Source organism: Rhagoletis zephyria, unplaced genomic scaffold (assembly GCF_001687245.7).
Source record: "Rhagoletis zephyria isolate East Lansing unplaced genomic scaffold, Rhagoletis_zephyria_1.1 Rzeph_scaffold_00828, whole genome shotgun sequence".
In the NCBI taxonomy this organism is placed as follows: domain Eukaryota; kingdom Metazoa; phylum Arthropoda; class Insecta; order Diptera; family Tephritidae; genus Rhagoletis; species Rhagoletis zephyria.
The window spans coordinates 8,568-32,669 of NW_016157912.1; the positions used below are offsets into that span (position 1 = coordinate 8,568).

Consider the following 24,102-nt stretch of genomic DNA (forward strand, 5'->3'; position numbering starts at 1 on the left):
AAAGAAGTCTGATGAGGAAATGTGGTGATTTCCGAAATAGCTATCATTTTCTACCATTTTTTCAAATTATTGTTGCTTTTCCACAATAAGTTTTCACTAAAAACGGCCTCAAGCTCATAAAAATTGTTGAATATAATTTATTAATTAGTTTTAAAATTTTAACCTTTATTTGAGAGAAGAGCGCACGCAGCACGAAAGTTTCTTCGGTTAATTTATTCCATATCTTCTGTAACTTTAATCTTCGTGATTAGGACGGCCATTCATTCGACCAACCCTATACAGTTTTTCTTTTTTTTTTTTCGTTTTTTTATAGTCTGGGAAAAATAAACCTGAAATAAACCTGCGTGCCCCATGCACTTATTCCCTAAAGTTTACACTGCTGGCAAGTTCGAATAAATTAAAATTTGAAAACTAATTAATAAGATTGAGTTAAAATTTGTGGAAAATTAACAATAAATACTTTCTTCGCAAAATCTATAAAGAACCCTTCTATTAAAAAAAAATGTATAACAGTTATTAATCGTTATTCTGAAATCAGCTATATTCCTAGTTGAAAACTAGACCCGTTGTTTTAAAATTGATTTGCTCCGCCGACAAATCTAAAACCACTGCTTAGACGTAATGTTAATTCAATGAATACGATTTATTTTTGTTATCTTCATGTTTCAATAAAAAGTAATAAAATACCAAAAATTCCACTGGGCGTCCCACTCTGATAAACAAAATTAATGGTCACTTTAGGTATAACGCGATTCAGCCACCCATGACATGTTGTTGATATAAGTCAGCTTATCATCTACGAACGAATATAAGGACACTTCCACGCAAGTTACTATTAACCGTATATAAAGTCAAAGAAATTTTAATAAACATACCTTCTTATAGTGTTTAAAGGAATTTGTATATCCGTTGTTCTGATATATCCTGATGATGATTTTTCAGGACCGATTCGAATAAATGTGACGGCCTTTGGAGATAAGCATACATGATAGTTTCCAATAATTTTTCTTTCCTCTGCCAAGCTCTTCTTTTGCACGACGACTTGCCAAACATGGTCTACAAATATTAAATGTAACAAGTAATTTTTAGGCAAAAAATACAACCGACTTCAATGCTCATATACAAATTTAAGAGTATTCGTTAATTTCTTCATGATCCAATCATCAGAACTAAACCAAATTAGTATGGGACCATATTTAAGGTACTACCTTCTCAAAAAAGAATTATCGAAAACGGTTCACGTGGTTTAAAGTTATCCGGTAACATACATAAAAAATTTTTTTAAATATTCCGATGAATGTTAACCTTCTTCCTTTTTTGAAATCGGTTAAGAATGTATTTCTATTACTTTTGTTCACATATATACGTACTCAGAACCGATTATCCATAAGGCAGTATAGGCAACTGCCTAGAGGCCCGCAAGGGATAGGGGCCCCGCGCAGAGAAAAAAGATTTCAAAATGTTTCAACGAGTGAAAATTTTATTTGAAGATTTGCTTTGTCAGGCCCAGGTGCTGAAGAGCTATTTAAGCAGAAATTGTTGATCAACTTCAAAAGTTAACTTTCAGGGCGTATACTTACACTGTATTAAAATTGTGCTTAAGTGACCGATATTGGCTATTGCTGTTTAAATATAATATAAACAACAATCAGCTGTTCAGCACACACAAACAAATGCAACAACAATTCCACAGAACAAGCAGTAGTAGTGGAACTTGTTTGGCATATTTAAATAAAGGTGTTGATTTGGTCGGCAAAAATCCCCCGGCTGAACCCTCCACGAGGGTGCCGATTGGTAATGGCCACTACAATTTAGGTTCTGTACGATGTCAGAATGGTGTCCAGCTAAGATCAGAAATCAGTGCTATGTGCTTAAGCTCTTCAATAGCTAAGTTATATGGAAATGGTTTTTGATCGTGGCCTATGGAGGTAATGGAGGAGCAAACCTCTTTAAAAAAGCTCTGGGTTGGAACAAGGTGTTAGACGACCCGTGCTGATGTTCAGCCTGGCTGGGGACCCAGATTAACAAATAGCCCAGTCTCGAACGGAGTGCTCCGGGTACCTGGCGACCTCCGGTTCTATCAAGCCTTACCTGCGCACACGGACCTCTGTGCGGGCGGACCTCCATTGTCCGACACTCGTGGGACCAAAATTATGAACACAATTCAATTAAAAAAAAAAAATACGCAAAGACGGACGGCCCTCCAAAAAAACCGACAGTTAATGCTACAGCCTCGAGCAGGGCATTTATCGGACCGCCAGTGACAGGAGTTAGAGGGGGCTTAAGCGGTAGGGCTGGTCCTGGTACGAGTACCATAGGAGGCAGAGGGGGGAGTGGAGGCTTGGGAAAACTGGTCTCCAACCGATTCATGGCTGGAGCTGCAGCGTCAGCTCCGCCTAGGGAAGACAGACCCCAAAGCACACAAACCTTAACCCAAGGGCGGGTGCGGCACCTGCTTCAAAAATAACCCGGCAGGATGCTGCCTATATTCCAAGCAGCTCGAGGAAAGCTGCAAACACAGGCCTGGGGGGTCGGCTAAACATGTCCGCCCCTCGAAGCAGGCATATTATGATAAAAAGGCGGCCATGAGGGTCGTGAACAGGATCGGGGACCTGCCGACAGAGCAGCTCACGGAGGAGCAGGTTAGGTCACTGGAGTGGGCGAGGGGAGTAGTATCCAGCTTGGGAAAACCGGCAGGCACTGCTCCAAAAAGGCAGCGATCTGCTGAACAGGCAGGGGTGGGGTCGCCAAAAGACCGAAAACAGGCGGCCATAAATTCCCCACCTTCAGGTACGTAGTGAAGAGAGGCGGTGAGGTACTGGCCATCATCGACAGAGGGGAGGAGGAAGGGAATATCCCCAAAGAGAAGTTGAGGTTGGTGGAGGAAGCGATCGCCGAAATCTACCTCCAAGTCCTAGAGGAAAATCCTGGACCTCCTCCTCTCTGCCATGATTCCGGATGGTATCAGGGTAGAGCTAAACTCATCGCCTGCGAGGACCATAGGTCAGCCCAGCTCTATAGGTTGGCCGTTAGTAAGGTAGGTGAAGTTTGGCCGGGAGCCAAGCTCGAGGCCGTCGGCAAGGAAGATATTCCTAGCAGACCGAGGGCTCGAGTTTGGATTCCGGCTAAACCCGCCGAGCCTGAAAGAATTGAGCGGATCTTCAGATCCTGTAATAAGGACCTGCCAACTCACAATTGGAGGGTAGGGAAGATAGAGGAGCCAGTAGAGAATAGAAGGCAGGTGTTGCTGCTCCTCAACGCCGATCCGGAGCCCCACTGGCGCAAAAGGATTGGGTGGTGATATTCGGGTTTAATGACGCAACCATTCGAATCTACCGCAGCGACGAGCCGAGCTTGGACCTTAGTGAGGAGAGCAACAAGTCCGGCCTGCGCAGCGGTGGTGAAGAAGAGTTGCCCAGCAGCCAATGCTCATCCGACTCGGAGAGGCTTTCCGGTTTGGGGCCATTATTTTAAAAAGAAGAAGACCTCCTCGCTGATGGCACCGAGGGAGAGGAGATCGAAGAGGCGGACGTGGATGTCACGATCCAGATCAACCTCCACCACTCTAAACTCGCGTCTGCGAACCTTGACGTCCGCCTGGCCAACTTAAACATCTTCCTGCTTCCACAGCTTAGTGACGGCGATCTGGTAGCGGCAAGCATTGAGCTGGAAAAGGCCAGCTTTTGGGTAGCCTCTGCGTACACGGCCCATGACAAGGACGTGCCACCAGATGGGTTTCGGTCCTTGGCCGAGGAAGCAGCCTTCAAGAATAAACCACTGGTTGTCTCCTGCGACGCTAATGCCCACAACTTGATGTGGGGGAGTACGGACACGAATGCTAGAGGTGAGTCGTTACTAGACTTCATTCTAGGGAACAAACTTAGTGTCTTGAATTTAGGCTCAGAGCCGACCTTTATAACAAAGAGTAGAGAGGAAGTTTTGGACATAACCCTGGCTTCAGACATGTTTGCCCATAAAATCAAGAGATGGAGAGTACTGAATGAAAAATTTTATTCTGACCATCGTTATCTTGAGATCGAGATAAATCTTAAGACCCCCCAAGGGAGTTCAAAAATGTTAGAAATACGCTTTATAAGAGCCCCAAATTGGTTCTCTGAAGAATAGTCACCGAGGTTCCCGTGTTCTGCAGTGGTACCACAATGGACCTTCAAAAGGTCTAAGTGAGTTGGTAAATTGAACCGACTGCCACATCAACCTAAACTAACCTAACCTAAATAAAGGTGTTCTGAAAACCAACGAGAGACAACATTTAGGCCTCAGGAAACTACTCCTTTTCCACCAGTATTTTAGAAAAACGCAAATGTATTTCAGAAAAGGCCAAATAAATTTCAGAAAAGCACAAATGCATTTCAAGAAATTCAAATGAATGTATTTCAGGAGAGGACAAATGTATTTCAGAAAAGCTCATATGTAATTCTGAAAACCCCAAATGTATTTCAGAAAAAGCCAAATGAAATTCAGCACAACATATTTCAGAAAAGAGCAAATGTATTTCAGAAAAACACAAAAGTGTGTTCAGAAAACCCCTACTGTATTTCAGAAAAGCACAAATTTATTTCAGAATATTTTTAACTAGGAAAACTTTTGCAATGGCAAACTGTTGAAAAAGGTGTAGACGTGAACTAGTTGTCCAACTAATTATCACCTACTGTTTAGACCAGAGGCGGGCATTTTTTGATTTTCCAAACACATGTAATTGGGCTTCAAAATGCTGCTGGCTGCGGCGTCGACACATGTATACTATCATCGTCTTCGTGCGTCTTACGATAATTGACGATTGAATGATGCTTCGCTGGTATTTCGGCAATCAAATCAAATCAGTTGCCAACCACAAAAGCAACAGACGGAAGAAAGCGATATCACAGTGTGACGTACATTCCTAAGTTCTACCAACAACTTGACCACGAAATAAACACCAACAACCGTAATATAAGATTAGCATACCGAACCAACTACACACTATCTTCGATATTCACACGAACAAAAACACCGATCAAGCCCCACCAACAAAACAACGTGGTATATGAAATCACATGTAAAGGCAGCAAAAACGAAAACTGCAACAAAGTTTACATAGGGACAACTAACCGAGCATTAGGCGTTCGCCTTTCAGAGCACGAACCCGACATAAACAAAAAGAAGAACAGCACAGCATTAGCACAACACGTAATTACCAGTGTTACGGCTGATCTAACTAACGTTAAAATATTGGACAAGGAGAAGAGGGAACGGGCAAGATACACAATAGAGAGTTTACGTATACTGCAAAAAAGGGAAAAAACAATCAACAAGAAGGAGGACACGGACGATATCGCGGCTGCTTACATGTTATGTTTGTAGCGAATATTTAGTTTGACGAAATTACCACAGATGGATGGTAGCAATACTTTATGTTTTTCAATGTATTTAACGTTTTTGTGTTTTTTATATGTTTTATATGTTTTTTAATGTATTTAACGTTCTAATGCTTTTATATGTATGTGCATTTATGTGAGACCAATTTAACCTAAGTGTACATGTAAGTCATGCGATAAAAAATAAGTTTAAAAACCTGTGATTGTGTTTGTTTTCAAAACAGAACATATTTTTGTTTACCAATCTTTAATTTTTATTTGTACAAAAAACTCATAATTTCTATTTTAAATAATCTTGTTTTCCTCTGTTTTTTTGTTGATATTTATAATAAAGAATCGCCCCTGATGATACTAAGGTAGTTAGCGAAACGTTGGGCAAAGAAGTGGAGACAAAGTGTTTTTCTTGCACATGGAGAAGTAGATCGACCAGCCTACAACAATACCAAAATATAACAAAAATTCGGTCAAAAGCTTACAAAGATAGTAGAAAATAATATTTCTCAGTCCAACAGAATTTGTTTTGATAACTTTTGATTGTGAAATTTTAGCAAAAGTCATTATAAACAATTAATGACATTGAAAACGAAAAATGTGGAGCGCATGCAGTACAAAGCATTCGATTTCATTGACAATAGTCAAACTACATAACATTCTACAGCGAAAGTACAAATTTGAGATCGATTTTAAGCGGTCGTTATTCATATGCCCACATACATACATATGTTACTTTTCATATCAATTCAAGTGTATTACATGCGCTCCACGCTTTTAATTTTCAATGTCATTAATTGTTTATAATGACTTTTGTTAAAATTTCAAAATCAAAAGTTATCAAAACAAATTCTGTGGGACTGAGAAATATTGTTTTCTACTTTTTAGTCCATTTATAAAAGCGTTGTATATTAAAGAGCTTTTTTTTATTTTCTATTCCCTTTCATAAAACCACTGGTGCGCCAAATCGCATTCCCTGCGGCGCAACAGGGTTTTTTCATGGTCCATCCGAATCGACAATTTCAATACAGTCCACATTAAAAGTACTGAGCTACTTCTGCCACGACGCAAAGAATTTGTTTCAACAACGAGCGAATTTTTCCAATCTATACCGAGTATTCAACATCAGCACCGCTAATTTCACACCAACGTGCTTAACTTTGAGTCAGCGGTATTGCCTGAGCTTCAGCTAGCTGTGCCACGAACTAGCCAACCTACAACTACACCACCAAGACACGCAAACAAAGCCAACGAGCGTGTATTTTCACCGGTGACTGAGAAGCTAAGGTACGTAGTTACAATTTCAAGTGCACTATCAATATTCCAGTATGTGAGAAATAGATAGCTTTCCAGATCCAAGCGCGTAAAGCGATTTTTAAAAAACAGTTAAATTTTATCCCAAAAAAAAAAATAAGTTCAAAAATTTGTATCCGAGCTGTGTCCATTTGTCGGCGACTACCAACACAGTTTTCAGCTGGTGCACCGTGCAACCACTAAAGAGCATACATCACAGTGAACAGTGTCACACCTGATAGAATCGACGTGCAACACAGTGTTTAAGTTCATTTATACGGCAACCATTTATTGTCTGCCACTTGTCACATTGTTGAAATTCAATAATACATAATTTCGATCTGCATTACTGCACGTCTATACCTGCTATGGGCGTGCGCATACGAAACATCGTAAGAGATATATCGCAGGTGTAGACCGTTCATCGCAGAAAGTATACGATATAAAGTAAGAGATATCTCATACCATTTATCGCATACCTAACTATGCGTTTAGCCACTGATTTTTCGCATTTTCTTTGATTCCGAGTAGGAAAGAAGCGGTGTTATTCGGAGAAACGTTGTTCAGACACAACCAAATAAATGAAATAAAATTTTCGCAACATTTATAAAAAACTTACAACAAATTCCCACTGCAATGGTATGCGATCAAATGCCCGCATACAAAAATTTCCCTGCGATAAGATTTCGCATGCGATAAAACTGACAGTTCGTATGCGAGCGCCAGAGCGCAGGTATAGACGTGCAGTTAGTAACTTAGTCGTGCAGCACTTGTTTTTTGTTTAAAAGTTGCATTACACTTGTTCATCGGTCACATAACCTCTATTTTTGTTTCAATTTCACATTTTTTCACAAAATCACTTGTGAGCGCTGAATTTATTCATTTGTGTATCATATGCCTGTTAATTGCAAAAATTTAACGAAAATTACAAATTTTGTTATCTAACTGGCGAAGTTGAGTTGTGTGTATACTAGAATTTTGCGTACATATACAAATCCTTATACACATAAGTATATACATATATTCGTCAGCGCTGTTGGGTGGCGAGTAGGTACATAGATTACGTTCCATTTTCTGGAAGAAATAAAGATTTTTAATTTTCAGCAAAAAAAACGGAATTCAAAACTGAGTGTTTTTTGAATTTTCTTTTTTACCATTAGCTGGAAATATATACAGTATATATATGTATAGTAAAGGGAAAGCAATTTCAGTTGGTATTCAATTAGGCGAACATAATATTTTTCTCAGTTTGGCAAAGTTTTGCCTACTCATCATAAGGTTGGCAATTGAAACAGTATAGTCACTATAATAGAAAACAGATATTGATCTGAACCTCTACCTTAATCATCGAAAGTAATCTGCAAATCCATTGCCGTGATGGAATCTTTTTACCATTACCATTTTTTTTACCATTAGCTGGAAATATATACAGTATATATATGTATAGTAAAGGGAAAGCTATTTCAGTTGGTATTCAATTAGGCGAACATAATAATAGTAATATTTAGTTTGAGGAAATTACCACAGATGGATGGTAGCAATACTTTATGTTTTTCAATGTATTTAACGTTTTTGTGTTTTTTATATGTTTTATATGTTTTTTAATGTATTTAACGTTCTAATGCTTTTATATGTATGTGCATTTATGTGAGACCAATTTAACCTAAGTGTACATGTAAGTCATGCGATAAAAAATAAGTTTAAAAACCTGTGATTGTGTTTGTTTTCAAAACAGAACATATTTTTGTTTACCAATCTTTAATTTTTATTTGTACAAAAAACACGTAATTTCTATTTTAAATAATCTTGTTTTCCTCTGTTTTTTTGTTGATATTTATAATAAAGAATCGCCCCTGATGATGCTAAGGTAGTTAGCGAAGCCTACAACAATACCAAAATATAACAAAAATTCGATCAAAAGCTTACAAAGATAGTAGAAAATAATATTTCTCAGTCCAACAGAATTTGTTTTGATAACTTTTGATTGTCAAATTTTAGCAAAAGTCATTATAAACAATTAATTACATTGAAAACGAAAAACGTGGAGCGCATGCAGTACAAAGCATTCGATTTCATTGACAATAGTCAAACTACATAACATTCTACAGCGAAATTACAAATTTGAGATCGATTTTAAGCGACCGTTATTCATATGCCCACATACATACATATGTTACTTTTCATATCAATTCAAGTGTATTACATGCGCTCCACGCTTTTAATTTTCAATGTCATTAATTGTTTATAATGACTTTTGTTAAAATTTCAAAATCAAAAGTTATCAAAACAAATTCTGTGGGACTGAGAAAATTGTTTTCTACTTTTTAGTCCATTTATAAAAGCGTTGTATATTAAAAAGCTTTTTTTTTATTTTCTATTCCCTTTTATAAAACCACTGGTGCGCCAAATCGCATTCCCTGCGGCGCAACAGGGTTTTTTCATGGTCCATCCGAACCGACAATTTCAATACAGTCCACATTAAAAGTACTGAGCTAGTTCTGCCACGACGCAAAGAATTTGTTTCAACAACGAGCGATTTTTTCCAATCTATACCGAGTATTCCACATCAGCACCGCTAATTTCACACCAACGTGCTTAACTTTGACTCAGCGGTATTGCCTGAGCTTCAGCTAGCTGTGCCACGAACTAGCCAACCTACAACTACACCACCAAGACACACAAACAAAGCCAACGAGCGTCTATTTTCACCGGTCACTGAGAAACTAAAGTACGTAGTTACAATTTCAAGTGCACTATCAATATTCCAGTATGTGAGAAATAGATAGCTTTCCAGATTCAAGCGCGTAAAGCGATTTTTAAAAAACAGTTAAATTTTATCCCAAAAAAAAAAATAAGTTCAAAAATTTGTATCCGAGCTGTGTCCATTTGTCGGCGACTACCAACACAGTTTTCAGCTGGTGCACCGTGCAACCACTAAAGAGCATACATCACAGTGAACAGTGTCACACCTGATAGAATCGACGTGCAACACAGTGTTTAAGTTCATTTATACGGCAACCATTTATTGTCTGCCACTTGTCACATTGTTGAAATTCAATAATACATAATTTCGATCTGCATTACTGCACGTCTATACCTGCTATGGGCGTGCGCATACGAAACATCGTAAGAGATATATCGCAGGTGTAGACCGTTCATCGCAGATATAAAGTAAGAGATATCTCATACCATTTATCGCATACCTAACTATGCGTTTAGCCACTGCTTTTTCGTATTTTCTTTCATTCCGAGTAGGAAAGAAGCGGTGTTATTCGAAGAAACGTTGTTCAGACACAACCAAATAAATGAAATAAAATTTTGGCAACATTTATAAAAAACTTACAACAAATTCCCACTGCAATGGTATGCGATCAAATGCCCACATACAAAAATTTCCCTGGGATAAGATTTCGCATGCGATAAAACTGACAGTTCGTATGCGAGTGCCAGAGCGCAGGTATAGACGTGCAGTTAGTAACTTAGTCGTGCAGCACTTGTTTTTTGGTTAAAAGTTGCATTACACTTGTTCATCGGTCACATAACCTCTATTTTTGTTTCAATTTCACATTTTTTCACAAAATCACTTGTGAGCGCTGAATTTATTCATTTGTGTATCATATGCCTGTTAATTGCAAAAATTTAACGAAAATTACAAATTTTGATATCTAACTGGCGAAGTTGAGTTGTGTGTATACTTGAATTTTGCGTATATATACAAATCCCTATACACATAAGTATATACATATATTCGTCAGCACTGTTGGGTGGCGAGTAGGTACATAGATTACGTTCCATTTTCTGGAAGAAATAAAGATTTTTAATTTTCAGCAAGAAAAAACGGAATTCAAAACTGAGTGTTTTTTGAATTTTCTTTTTTACCATTAGCTGGAAATATATACAGTATATATATGTATAGTAAAGGGAAAGCAATTTCAATTGGTATTCAATTAGGCGAACATAATATTATTCTCAGTTTGGCAAAGTTTTGCCTACTCATCATAAGGTTGGCAATTGAAACGGTATAGTCACTATAATAGAAAACAGATATTGATCTGAACCTCTACCTTAATCATCGAAAGTAATCTGCAAATCCATTGCCGTGATGGAATCTTTTTACCATTTTTTACCATTACCATTTTTTTTACCATTAGCTGGAAATATATACAGTATATATATGTATAGTAAAGGGAAAGCTATTTCAGTTGGTATTCAATTAGGCGAACATAATATTTTTCTCAGTTTGGCAAAGTTTTGCCTACTCATCATAAGGTTGGCAATTGAAACAGTATAGTCACTATAATAGAAAACAGATATTGATCTGAACCTCTACCTTAATCATCGAAAGTAATCTGCAAATCCATTGCCGTGATGGAATCTTTTTACCATTTTTTACCATTACCATTTTTTTTACCATTAGCTGGAAATATATACAGTATATATATGTATAGTAAAGGGAAAGCTATTTCAGTTGGTATTCAATTAGGCGAACATAAAATTTTTCTCAGTTTGGCAAAGTTTTGCCTACTCATCATAAGGTTGGCAATTGAAACAGTATAGTCACTATAATAGAAAACAGATATTGATCTGAACCTCTACCTTAATCATCGAAAGTAATCTGCAAATCCATTGCCGTGATGGAATCTTTTTACCATTTTTTACCATTACCATTTTTTTTACCATTAGCTGGAAATATATACAGTATATATATGTATAGTAAAGGGAAAGCTATTTCAGTTGGTATTCAATTAGGCGAACATAAAATTTTTCTCAGTTTGGCAAAGTTTTGCCTACTCATCATAAGGTTGGCAATTGAAACAGTATAGTCACTATAATAGAAAACAGATATTGATCTGAACCTCTACCTTAATCATCGAAAGTAATCTGCAAATCCATTGTCGTGATGGAATCTTTTATTCGCTTAGCAGAATCGGTAGTAGAATTCGAGGCTGATTTCAGCAGTACGCCCTCACAGAGCAAAATAAGCACGGTCTTGCTATTCAACAAGAAGAACTAAAGGCTATGTGGGGAAAAACAAAAGCAGCATTCGATATACTTATAAACCAAGAAGGTGCACAGAAAGAGGATATAAGAGCCATCAAAAAGAAAAATAAAAGCTCGTTCGCGTGCTACGTAAGCGCAGAGAAGGATGTACAAGATCAGTCGGCCGTGTGCACAATATCCACCTTCCTCTGTGTGATCCCGATATGTTCAAGGGCGACAATCTATCATGACTATCATTCCGTGATATGTCCATATACATCCTTAACAAGCGCTTCACTCCGGTTGAGAATCTATTTCACCTCAACCAAAAGACTCGAGGGAAAGCCAAAGACATCGTGAGAAAGTGTCCACGCACCAATGAAGGCTTCCAAACAGCCAGGAAAAATTTCTGCGAGAGAATTGAGAACAAGCGTATCCTCGTAAATACACAACTAAAAATTCTGTTCAATCTTAATTCAGTGGAAAATGAGTGTGGTAGCTCAACAAAAAAGTTGCAGCGGGATATTAATAATTGCTCATCGTCCCTTAACAGTCACCAAATTAACATTTCGAACTGGGACGCGATTAAAATATATCTCCGCTCTACCAAACTTCCCGAAAGCACGCTGGCTCTATGGAAAATGAGTGTGGTAGCTCAACAAAAAAGTTGCAGCGGGATATTAATAATTGCTCATCGTCCCTTAACAGTCACCAAATTAACATTTCGAACTGGGACGCGATTAAAATATATCTCCGCTCTACCAAACTTCCCGAAAGCACGCTGGCTCTATGGAAAATGAGTGTGGTAGCTCAATAAAAAAGTTGCAGCGGGATATTAATAATTGCTTATCGTCCCTTAACAGTCACCAAATTAACATTTCGAACTGGGACGCGATTAAAATATATCTCCGCTCTACCAAACATCCCGAAAGCACGCTGGCTCTATGGGAACAAACTATAGAGCACAAAAATGAAAAGCCAAAGTGGGAGGATATGGACATGTTCCTATCCAACAAGTTTTAGACTCTGGAAACCTTATCAGGCTTGAAGGGTGTAAAATCCGTAAATGCGCCAAAGCCGCAAAATACACGGTACACCCCAGAAGCTCCCACGAATAGACTTGGTGCTTTCCAAGCAAGCGTTAACAAACATTCCTGCAAACTGTGTCAAACAAACGAGCGCATGTTACGCAGATGTTCACGATTCCTTAAGCTTACATCTGCCGACAGAGTAGAATTCTTGAAAGCCAATAATAGCTGCCTGAATTATCTAAGCTCCACACATACTGTGTCACGATGCACAAGCGCATTTAAATGCACTACTTGTCACCCGCGACATCACACGCTCCTTCACCTTGAGACAACTCAGCCAAAAGCAGCAACACGCCAGACGCCTACAAGCTCGGCTGACGATATTGCTTCGACATAAAAGCAAGCTCAAGAAAAGTGCCATTATATTAAAAGTAAAAACGTAAAGTCGTGTTACACGAATACAAATGCAGGTGTGCTTCTAGGAACAGCTCGCGTGAATATACATTTCAATGGCATAGATTTTTCTGCCCGAGTACTTACTGATTCTGGTTGTGAGTGTTCTTTCGTAACCGAAAGGCTCAAACGCAGAATCAACCTGCCATCCAAAAAGATGCATGCCCAAGTTTCAGGCATCACAAACTCCACCTACGAGCAGGTTAAAGAAGCATGTAGCATAGAACTGCGGTCCCCCATTGACCTATTGTTCCGCCTACATACAACTATGCTCGTCTTAACTAAATTAGCTGGAAATCTTCCATCTTGCCATATCAGCGCATTGACTATGCAGGCGTTTCCAGATCTAGTCTTAGCAGATAAAAGGTTCTGTGTCAACGAACAAGTAGACCTTATACTTGGCGGAGATATTTATCCCCAAATTATTTTATGCGGCCTGAAGAAAAATGTACTCAGTACACTTCTCGCCCAAGAAACGGTGTTCGGTTGGATATTAACTGGCTGCACTGATGCACCAAATCCAACCAACAATATAGTTTCGTATCACAGTGAAGTTGCCTCGGACAAACAACTTACTGTATTCTGGGAACTAGAAGACATACCAAAAAACAAAAACTTGAATGAAGACGACAAACACTGTGATGAACTTTATCGGAAGACAACTCGTAGACGAGAAGACGGAAAATACGTAGTCTCACTATCTTTTAGGCAAGAATTTCCAGTAAACATCTGCATAGGCCCTTCTCTTAAAAAAGCATGCTCTCAGTTCCTCCGGAATGAGACACGGCTTACAAAGGATCCCGTCCTACAAAATAGGGTACTAGCTGAATATGAATCACCACGCTGTCATAAAGGCAGAAAGTACCACCACCAAAGTTTGAGTCGTCTTTAATGCCTCAAGTCCAACGGTTAATGGCACAGGTCTGAACGATGTATTTCTCCCAGGTCCAGTACTCCAAGCAGATCTTCCGATCCCTATACACCGCTGGAGGGTATACAAATACGTTTTTAATAGTGACATCGAGAAGATGTACCGACAAATTTGGGTGGATAACAACCATATCAGCGGATAATTTTTCGTACAAACCCGAACGAACCTGTAAGTCTACACGAATTAAAGACTGTCACTTTCGGGATTAATTGTGCTCCTTACCTTGCGATAAGGACACTTTTACAACTGGCTGACGATGTAGAAAGTTCTTCCCCAATAGCATCTAACATACTACGAAAATGCATGTATAAGGATGACGTGTTAGCTGGAGGACACAGCATCGACTCTACCGTAAAAGCAAGAGATGAAATATCTGAAGTGCTACGGTCAGCCGGTTTTTCAATAAGAAAATTGACCTCTAACTGCCAGGAAATCCTTAAAAATATCCCAAAAAGTGATCTACTCAGCGAGGACTTTTTGGCATTTGAAGACACCAGTGCAGTAAAGGCTCTTGGTATAAGACGGAATGCCCATACGGACTTATTCTACTTTATAGCGAGAACGCGATAATCTCACGAAAAGGGCGATGGTATCAGCTATCCCCAAGCTATGCGATCCCTTAGGGTGACTAGCGCCGATCATAATAAGAGCAAAAATACTTATGCAAAATATTTGGCTAGAAGGCACGGACTGGGATGAGCCTGTGTCTTCAACTAGTTTAGACCGTTGGCAGAACTTTGCGCAACACTACCACGAGATAGACAATATCCGTATACCTCGATGGGTATATTTTGGGCCAGGAGAAAACATCGAGATACATGGTTTCTGCGATGCATCAGAGAAAGCATATGCTGCCACTGCATACATGCGCGTCAAAGAAGATGGGCAACTTTTCGTTAATCTTCTGTTGGCAAAAACACGAGTGGCCCCCGTAAAAACCATATCGCTGCCACGATTAGAAATTTGCGGGGCTGTACTGCTAGCAGAAATTATCGAATCGATCCTCAAAAACCTTTACCTAGGAGAGGTTAAAACGCATTTATGGACAGACTCGACCAGGGTATTAGCCTGGATTCGGAAGCCGCCATGTTCTTGGTCAACCTTCGTCGCACACAGAATAACGAAAATTGTGGAAAAAGTCGGCAACAAGGGCTGGTTACATGTAAACTCCGCATCTAATGCAGCCGATTTGGCGAGCAGAGGACTTCCAGCGTCTGAATTGGCCAACAATTCCTTGTGGTGGCAGGGACCTTCTTGGTTGCAAGAAGACAACTCCACATGGCCGACACAAGAAACGGATTACAACACGGTAGTCGAAGAAAAAAGAGCATATGTGTATGCAACAACAAAAGTCGCTTCTATCGATATTCTTGACCGATTTTCCGATGTACCGAGGGCTTTGAAAGTGTTATCATATATCATGAGATTCTTTCAAAGAACTCATCCAAGGACAAAAGCTTCATTTAAAGAGAAGTCTTGCTTATTTTCATCCGACGAAATTAAGACAACGACACAACGCTTAATAAACATCTACCAGAAGCAGCATTACGGTGAAGAATACACGAAGTTAAAAGCAGGAACTCCCATCGACGCAAGGAGCTACTGCCACTTAATCCATTCGACGACAAAGATGATATCATACGGGCAGGTGGGCGCCTTGGAGCATCCCTGGACTTAGCATACAATGAACGCTATCCAATCGTTCTTCCGTATAACAGTAGGTTGACTCGACTACTGGTAGCTTTCATACATCAAGTATCCTTGCATGGAGAAAATCAGCTAATATTACGCCTCATCCGTACCCAATACTGGACATGATCAGGTCCACTACCCATAATTGCAAGACATGTACTACCTATAAAAAAAAAACCGTCTCAAGTCCAACTTATGGCCACTCTTCCTCAGGAACGAACAACCTTTTCGCGGGCGTTCATGAATACCGGGGTATATTTTACAGGACCTTTCGATATCAAAAGTTATCGCGGTTGGGGCTGTCGAATTTCTAAAGGATAGGCCTGTCTCTTTGTCTGTTTTCCGACTAAAGCAATTCATCTAGAAGCCCCTAGTGACCTTAGCACACCAACTTGTCTGTGTCCAAAGAATATCCACTCCGACTTTGTCGAAGCGTCTCGATCTTTACGATCTGTAATGAAGGCATTCATAGCTGACGCTCGTGACAAAACCGTATCCAAATACAATCATCAAATGCTCACTTGGCATTGTGTACGCCCTGCAGCTCCACACATGGGCGGGCTGTGGGAGCCAGGGGTAAAAAGCTTTAAGAACCACTTTAAAAAGGTCGTATCCGCGAAGAAATTCACATTCGAAGAGCTCAGTACTCTTCTATGCCGAATTGAGGCATGCCTAAACTCCCGCCCCTTAAGCCCCTCGTCAAATGAGCCAACAGACCTGGAGCCACTCACTCCAGGCCACTTCCTCACTGGAGGACACCTTCTTGCTCCACCAGAGCTAGAAATGAACGAGAATTCTACCTCCATAGTGAACCGGTGGCAGAAACTAAAAGCGTTACATCAAACCTTCTGCAGGCGATGGAAACTTGAATATATATCAGAATTGCAAAAGCGTATCAAGTGGAAAGATCCCAAGCAAAATATAAAGAGTGGATATCTTGTCGTTATAAAGGAGGATAATATACCACCCAACGAGTGGAGATTATGAAGAGTCGTAAAATTGGTTCTTCTTCTTTCCAACAACGAAGGAAGTGAGGACCAGGAGTTACCAATCACTTCGTAAAAACAAAAAAAAAACGTCTTTCAACAACACCTACTCCATTATCCCACTTCCTCTCTGATCAAAGAATTCCACTTCTACCATTGAAGTGATTCCACCTCAAAAATCCCTCCTAATACCGATCTCAACCTGGCGTTCGTTCATGATACGTTTATATCAAGATGGTTCTTGGCCGGGTCACCCCGGGTTGATCTGGTGATATAGAACCGACCATCGTTAGATCTAAAAAATAGTCACAGAATAGTCACGGAATATCCTGCCTCAGAAACAATTGCCCCCATTGTTCACTGGGCTTGCCGGTTTTCAACCGGAGTACATATACTTCTTTCAAACAAGAAGGCAATGCCGCTGGCAGTTTTTGATAGCGACCAACATATCGTTTATCAAAACTTGCTGGGATAAATCATTATTTAGCAATCACAGTATTTAAAACCGGCATTAAAGACTTATCCGATACGGAAATGTAAGTTAGAGAAAAAATAGCGTATTAGGGACTCACGACATTATTCCTGCGCTGCAACGTTGGATTGGAATAGTTATATGGATACTGAATTCAAATACATTCGCTATAACTTACATCACCATTGTGTAGAACCAAGATATATTTGTAAAAATATATATAAAAGAACCCACTACAAATGAGTTAGGGTCTCTTAAAGCGCACTCAATCAAGTTTTTGTTAGGTCATGCAGTTGACTTGGTGAGCACTCAGTGCTCGGATTTGCTGACGTCTAAAACGTACTACTGCAGAGTATCAATACCGCGTGACGGCATCTGCATGCAACCTCAAACATCATTGCTCTTATATCTTCCTTCGCTGACGTCTAAAACGTACTACTGCAGAGTATCAATACCGCTTGACTGCAGTGCTTGTAGAGCATCTGCATGCAACCTCAAACATCATTGCATAAATATCCGCCAATATTTGGTAAAACTTGCTTGAAGTATATGTACTGCATTAACCGGCATATCCAATATATTTTAGTTTAAAATTCTCAAAGACCTTCCAATCAAAATTTACCACATAACCTAATTGAATGAGCTTAACCTATTCCCAATTTTTTATTCGATTTGGAAAGCGATTGCAGAAATTACAATCTGTACAGGCACTTTAACAAGTACTGATTACTTTTATTAAATGAAAAATGTGTGCTGGGTAACATATCAAAATAATGCAAGGGGGAAAAGATAGAAAAATTCAAGAACCGATAGAAAGACCATCTGAGACTCCAGCACCCAGCCTTATATAAGATTATCATTGTGCTGCAACCTAACCAAGCTTGGAACAGTCACACATAAATGTAATGCGTGGATGGCAGTAGCTTGAGTTTAGCATCAATAGCCGTTTAGCACCTTGGTTGGCTCATGTACTTAGCGCATTGGGTCCACCGTACATACATTTCGAAAGTAATCGTTAAGTACCTCCACAAAGTTATGTATCGCCTCCAGATAGCACAGACTGTTGTCATTGACATCAACGCATCTGTAGATGTTCATATGGCACACCAGCGGTACACAATCCTATAGTCAATTTACGAGTTTTGTATCTCGTACGGTTACCCCTGCAAGCACCTCTTTGATCCGATTCCGCAGTTACCGAAATTCATTTACCTAACACACTTTCGACGCATCACATTTTTCAATGACTTTTTCGCCTTATCCCTCATACTGCAGTAAGCAAATTAGTCAAAAAATCCCATCGAGTTTTGTAATTATATGTGTATTTGTTTGTGATCAGAAAACATACTAATGAATTCTCACAAATCACGACCCACCATGATACACATATACATTCCATTCGAAGATTAATACGCTCTGGTTTGTTTGGAAAATTATTTTGTGCGAACAGAGACCCTAGGCATTGCTGGTTTACGCCCTTCTTAACTGAACGTGGGCCATTTGCACTATGTAAGTGCCATTTATAAAAGGCCAGCTCTAAGGCAAAGTACACCGCTAACATATTCATTTTTTAACATACGTACATACCAATATTGGAGAAAATACGGCAACAACTCCAAGCTGTCATCTGAATATGTAGACTTTTTAAATTCAGTGTTCCCCTTTGAGAACGGAACAACTTTTCTTAAAAACCATCACTTTACCTTCAGCAACGCAAACCATTTGTCAGTTTCCGGCGGCACCCAACTACATGTCAGTTCGGCTGGTGATTAGTTTTTGCAAGGGGCAATTGGTCTTGGAAGCCTCCTTGCGCCAACATACATACAAGTTAACTTAACGCTACCTAATGGATCACCCTTTGCTCACGTTGCCAGACCCGTGACATCATTACTCCACTTAGGGTTTACCGCAGAACTTTCGCTGATGCAGCACACGCGCAACAGCGCGATCACGTTGGACAAACACAACCAGCGATAGCGTGAGAATTGCAAGGCAGGCAATATCAGCCTACACGCGCAAATGATCGATTGGGAAATACAAAAGCATGGGAACTGCAACATACGCAGAATTGGTTAGGCTAAGAAGTTAGTTGATAGGAATATTGAATTGTTAAGTTCAGTCTATTTTTGGGTGGTGCATTGAGCACACAATAAGTTTACTTTTATAACATAATTTTAGTGGTGCGTTGAGCACACAATAAGTCTACTTTTATAACATAATTTGGTGGTGCATAAGCACAGAATAAAATTGCTTTTATAACGTTGTGAAATCGTTGTTTGAATTGATCTTCGGTGAACGGTTGGTTCACCGCAACTTTAATTTTTTAATTAACCTCGCTCACTGAGTCTTAACAGGCGCCCGAGTGGGTTGCAAATATCTGTTCCAGTTGAAAAAACTTTAAGAAAAAAAAATTGGTATATAACTGTGTTCATAAGAGAAAAGACAAAAATCATACAGAATCCTGTGAAAAATTGGAGATACAAGCGGAAATAAATATAGTGAAAAACTTTAAGGAAAAAAACTTCGTATTTAGATAATTGTGTTCATAAGAAAAAAGACAAAAAACCATACAGAATTCCTGTGAAAAATTGGAGAAAGAAGCGAAGATATAAAATAAGGACAGCGTTTAATTTTGTTCAAAAGAAAAAAAAGACAAAGATCATACAAAAAATTGGAGAAAGAAGTGAAGATATAAAACAAGATAGATATCAACAAAAATAGAAAGTGATATCATCAAATAACCGAGTATAGTAAGGGATAGAAAAAAAAGGACATCAGTGACCGAATTCCAATGAAATATTGGCTTTTGTAAGTAAAACATTATTAACGGAGATTAATGGCACCGTAAATGCCATTCTATCGCAGCTTAGAAGATTCCAAGAGCGCCTAAAAAGCGTGGAAACCAGGAATAGTGAAGAATCCCTACAAGGACTAAGTGAAAACTTGGAAAGGTTAGAAAGTCAAGTGGAGGAGGTGCGCAGACAATCTGCAGACACCGACCCACAGCCTGCGGAAGAACCACTCACGAGTCCTTAGACGGAGGACGAGTTAAGAGAAATTTCAAAACTGCTCAAGGAACTCCGGATATTTGATGGATCTCGGGAGCACTATTCCTCCAGGATCCATAGCGCGGAACAGATTGTTAAGGACTACCAGTTTGTGCGGCACAAGCCGATTTATAGGGACCTTTTAAGTCACATTAGGTACAATGTTAGGGGCGCAGCAGATGCTGCGATGGTGTCTCACAATATCCTTGATGCCGATTGGAAAAGTGTCAAAGAAATTATTTTGCTGCATTACGCAGATGCTAGGGACATTAGATCAGCAATTAACCCAAATGATGGAAGGACACCAAAAGGTGTCCGAATTTTACGCTCGTGTCAATAAGCAGCTGTCGCTAATGATTAACACGGTAAATAGCGAGAAGTATATGCATGATGAAACGGTGAAGGCTTTGGCAGAGGCACATCGGCGTAGGACATCAGATGTATTCATCAGGGGATTGAATGGGGACCTGCCAACTCTACTCCTTATGAAAAAGCCAAAGTCCCTACAGAAGCGTATTCGTCATGTCTCACGTTTATCCATGTGGATCGGAGAAATGCCATTTATCGCGCACCACAAGCACTGAATAGAAACAGCAGAATGTTCGGCGACACATACCAACCTTCGGCACCGCGATATTTCGCGCGGAACAATAGGGACTACACTGACACAGCTCAAAGCTATCAAGCTCAAAACCGGTCGGGATCTAACTACCCAACACAGCCAAACAATAACTATACCGGTAGAATCTAAAACCAGGTAGGGTCAAATTTCTCATACTCAGGATCAGAGCAATCGCGGAACAACCATCTTCCCAAACCAGACAAACAAACAATTCGAGATTTCCAAGGTATGACAGCATAAAAGGAAATTCAGGTTCCACGGGATTCTCGAGTTATGAAAATAAAACCCCAAGCAAATAACAAAAGCTATTTCATCTAGTGCTAGTAGAGGAGGAAGAAGGGGAAGATACCTCTGGAGGATCTTGCAAGCAACAAACCGTGGGTGATCAGGTAAATTTTACGATGGAGGCCTCGTGTCCGGCGAACCATATTTAGAGTATGCTACGCAGGATCAGGGTCCCTTAGAATTTTTAGTAGATACGGGAGCGAACAAAAACTACATTAGCGAGCGCGTAGCACAATGCACTATGCCGGTAGGGAACCCATTCCAAGTAATCTCCGCGGGGGGAAAAATCAAAATAGACAGAAAAGTCTGTGGAAATTTTTTTCGTCCCTCAAAAAGTCCGTACAATTCACCCATATGGATTGTACCAAAGAAATCCCAGGCCGACGGCGAAAAAAAATACCAAATGGTCATAGATTTCAATCGACTAAATACCGTAGCGATTCCCGATACATATCCCATACCAGATATTAACGGCACTATCGCTAGCCTGCAAGGTACTTTACTACACTCGGCCTAACCTCAGGGTTCCACCAGATCACGATGAAAGAATGACATCCCAAAAACCGCACTTTCCACTATGAACGAAAAGTACGAATTTTTGCGACTCCCTTTCGGCCTACAAAATGCACCCTCTATCTTCCAACGAATGATAGACGACGTGCTTAAAGAATTTATAGGCCGCATTTGCTTTGTACACAACGATGGTATAATCATCTTTAGCCATTTAAAGGACATTGAAGTAATCCTTGCCAGACTCTTGGCTGCTGGTCTCAAAGTAAATCTGGAAAAAACACAGCTCTTAAGAACAAGTGTGGCATTCCTTAGATATATTGTGACCTCTGAAGGGATACTGCCAGATCCAAAAAAGTAGATTCCATAAAAAATATGCTCCCTCCATGCAATTCAAAGGAGCTTAAAAGCTTTCGAGGACTAACATCATACTACAGAAAATTCATCCGTGATTATGCAGAAATCGCAAAACCTCTAACTAATCTTACGCACAGGTAAAAGCGACCCAGTCTAAAAAAGTTCCAATAGCCCTGAACGAAGAAGCTTTAAAGGCATTTGAAAATCTCAAAGAAGTGTTGACGACCTCCGAAGTCCTGACCTTCCCCAACTTCGAAAAAGCCTTTAATCTAACAACTGATGCCTCCGATTTCGCGATTGGTGCGGTACTCTCGCAGGACTACGATGGCAAGGACAAACCCATTGCGTTTATTTCACGAAGTCTAACTACCATAGAGGAAGGGTACGCGATGAATGAAAAATAAATGCTTGCTATCGTTTGGGCACTGGACAACCTCCAAAATTACCTATACGGCGTAAAAAAATACAAATATTTACAGACCATCAGCCACTAACCTTTTCACTTAGCAACCGTAATTACAACGCCAAGCTGAAGCGTTCGAAGTCCAGAATAGAGGAATACAACTACGAACTTATATACAAGCCAGGGAAATCCAATGTCGTGGCTGATGCTTTTTCGCGATTAATATCGCAGGTAAACCACCTGACATCCTCGTCTGAAATCGCCAGCCAAAATGCANCGAAGTCCAGAATAGAGGAATACAACTACGAACTTATATACAAGCCAGGGAAATCCAATGTCGTGGCTGATGCTTTTTCGCGATTAATATCGCAGGTAAACCACCTGACATCCTCGTCTGAAATCGCCAGCCAAAATGCAACCATGGGTTCAATAGCAGATGCTGGCAGCGAGAGCAATTCAAACGGCGACACCATTCACAGCGCTGTACAAGACAACTCGGACCTCATTCCCACGACAGCCGGTTCTACGTACCGGAATGACTCGGGTTTTACCCGACCAAGGGCTGTTGTTTCGGCGATCTAACCCCGTTTAGGTCGGCGAAGTATCTCAGAAGTTGTTCGTCCATAGGGCTACATTCACTACGTATTCTTCTACTCAGGGCTGGCATCGAGTCAAACCCAGGGCCAGAAACCTACACCTGCTGTGTATGCCGGAGACGATTACACCACAACTCCACCTCAGTCAAGTGTAATGCCTGCGAGGGGTGGAGTCACCTCAGAGTCTGCTCGGGACTACGGACACATAGACAGTGGACCACGTCGTACGTGGCCCCCTGTTGCTCAAACAGAGCAGCCTCCACGACTAACCTCAGTCCACCCGAGCAGCCTGACACAGTCACCACAACACAACAACATAATAACACCACAGACCATACCACAGCCACGACAGACCACATAACACACACAACCGCACCACCAACCACACGGCGCCGCCAACAACTCCTGGTTCCCCCTACAATCTGCACGGTATGTCAGACCAGGATATTCCGTAATGTGACATCAGTCAAGTGCAACACCTGCCTTGGCTGGTGCCACTTTAGGGCATGCTCAGGTCTGCGTACCACGCGAGATTGGACTGGGAACTTCGAGGGCCCGTGTTGCGCTGCTCGGTCGCAGACCCCAATTGCGACGCCTCCCGCCACCACCACAGGGCGGCAACCATCACAGCAGCGCACATAGCCAACGGCGGTAAGAACACACACATTACTTACACCCCACATTACGACACGTCTCCCGAACCACATGAAGCTCCTTCAATTTAACTGCAACGGGCTACAGAGCAAGATTGAGGAGATAACCGTCTTCATGTGTCGGCATGGTATATTGATAGCTGCGGTCCAAGAGACGAAGTTGCACAGCAATTCAACTTTGTTGAATTGCGCCGGGTACAACGTGCACCGTCGAGATCGCGAGCGAGATAATGGTGGTGGCTTAGCGTTCATCACGCACCACACCGTGCAGTATCGTCTAATCGAAGCAGACATCGACCGCAGGGATACCACCCTAGAATNTCGACCGCACGGATACCACCCTAGAATGTCAGGGAATCGCTATCCGGTCAGGCTATGTTGAGCTCGAAATATTTAACATATACATACCCCCTGTCACCTGCTGC

At 40.5% G+C, this 24,102-nt stretch overlaps 1 protein-coding gene across 2 annotated transcripts in view; it reads right to left on the bottom strand.

Moving 5' to 3' along the window:
* Nucleotides 1-733: 733 nt before the first annotated feature.
* The window catches only part of LOC108361722 (insulin receptor substrate 1-like), a 162,658-nt gene continuing 139,289 nt past the window's right edge, over nucleotides 734-24,102 (bottom strand). Inside the window, exons 6-7 of one of the 2 annotated variants that reach the window (XM_017614431.1) lie at nucleotides 876-1,056; nucleotides 734-796 (exon numbers count right to left, since the gene is read on the bottom strand). In XM_017614431.1, the coding sequence (XP_017469920.1) occupies nucleotides 793-796; nucleotides 876-1,056 (185 nt within the window). In that variant the 3' untranslated portion in view covers nucleotides 734-792. Of the gene's footprint in view, nucleotides 818-875; nucleotides 1,057-24,102 lie in introns of both variants that reach the window. The other variant, XM_017614430.1, reaches the window with a different exon arrangement.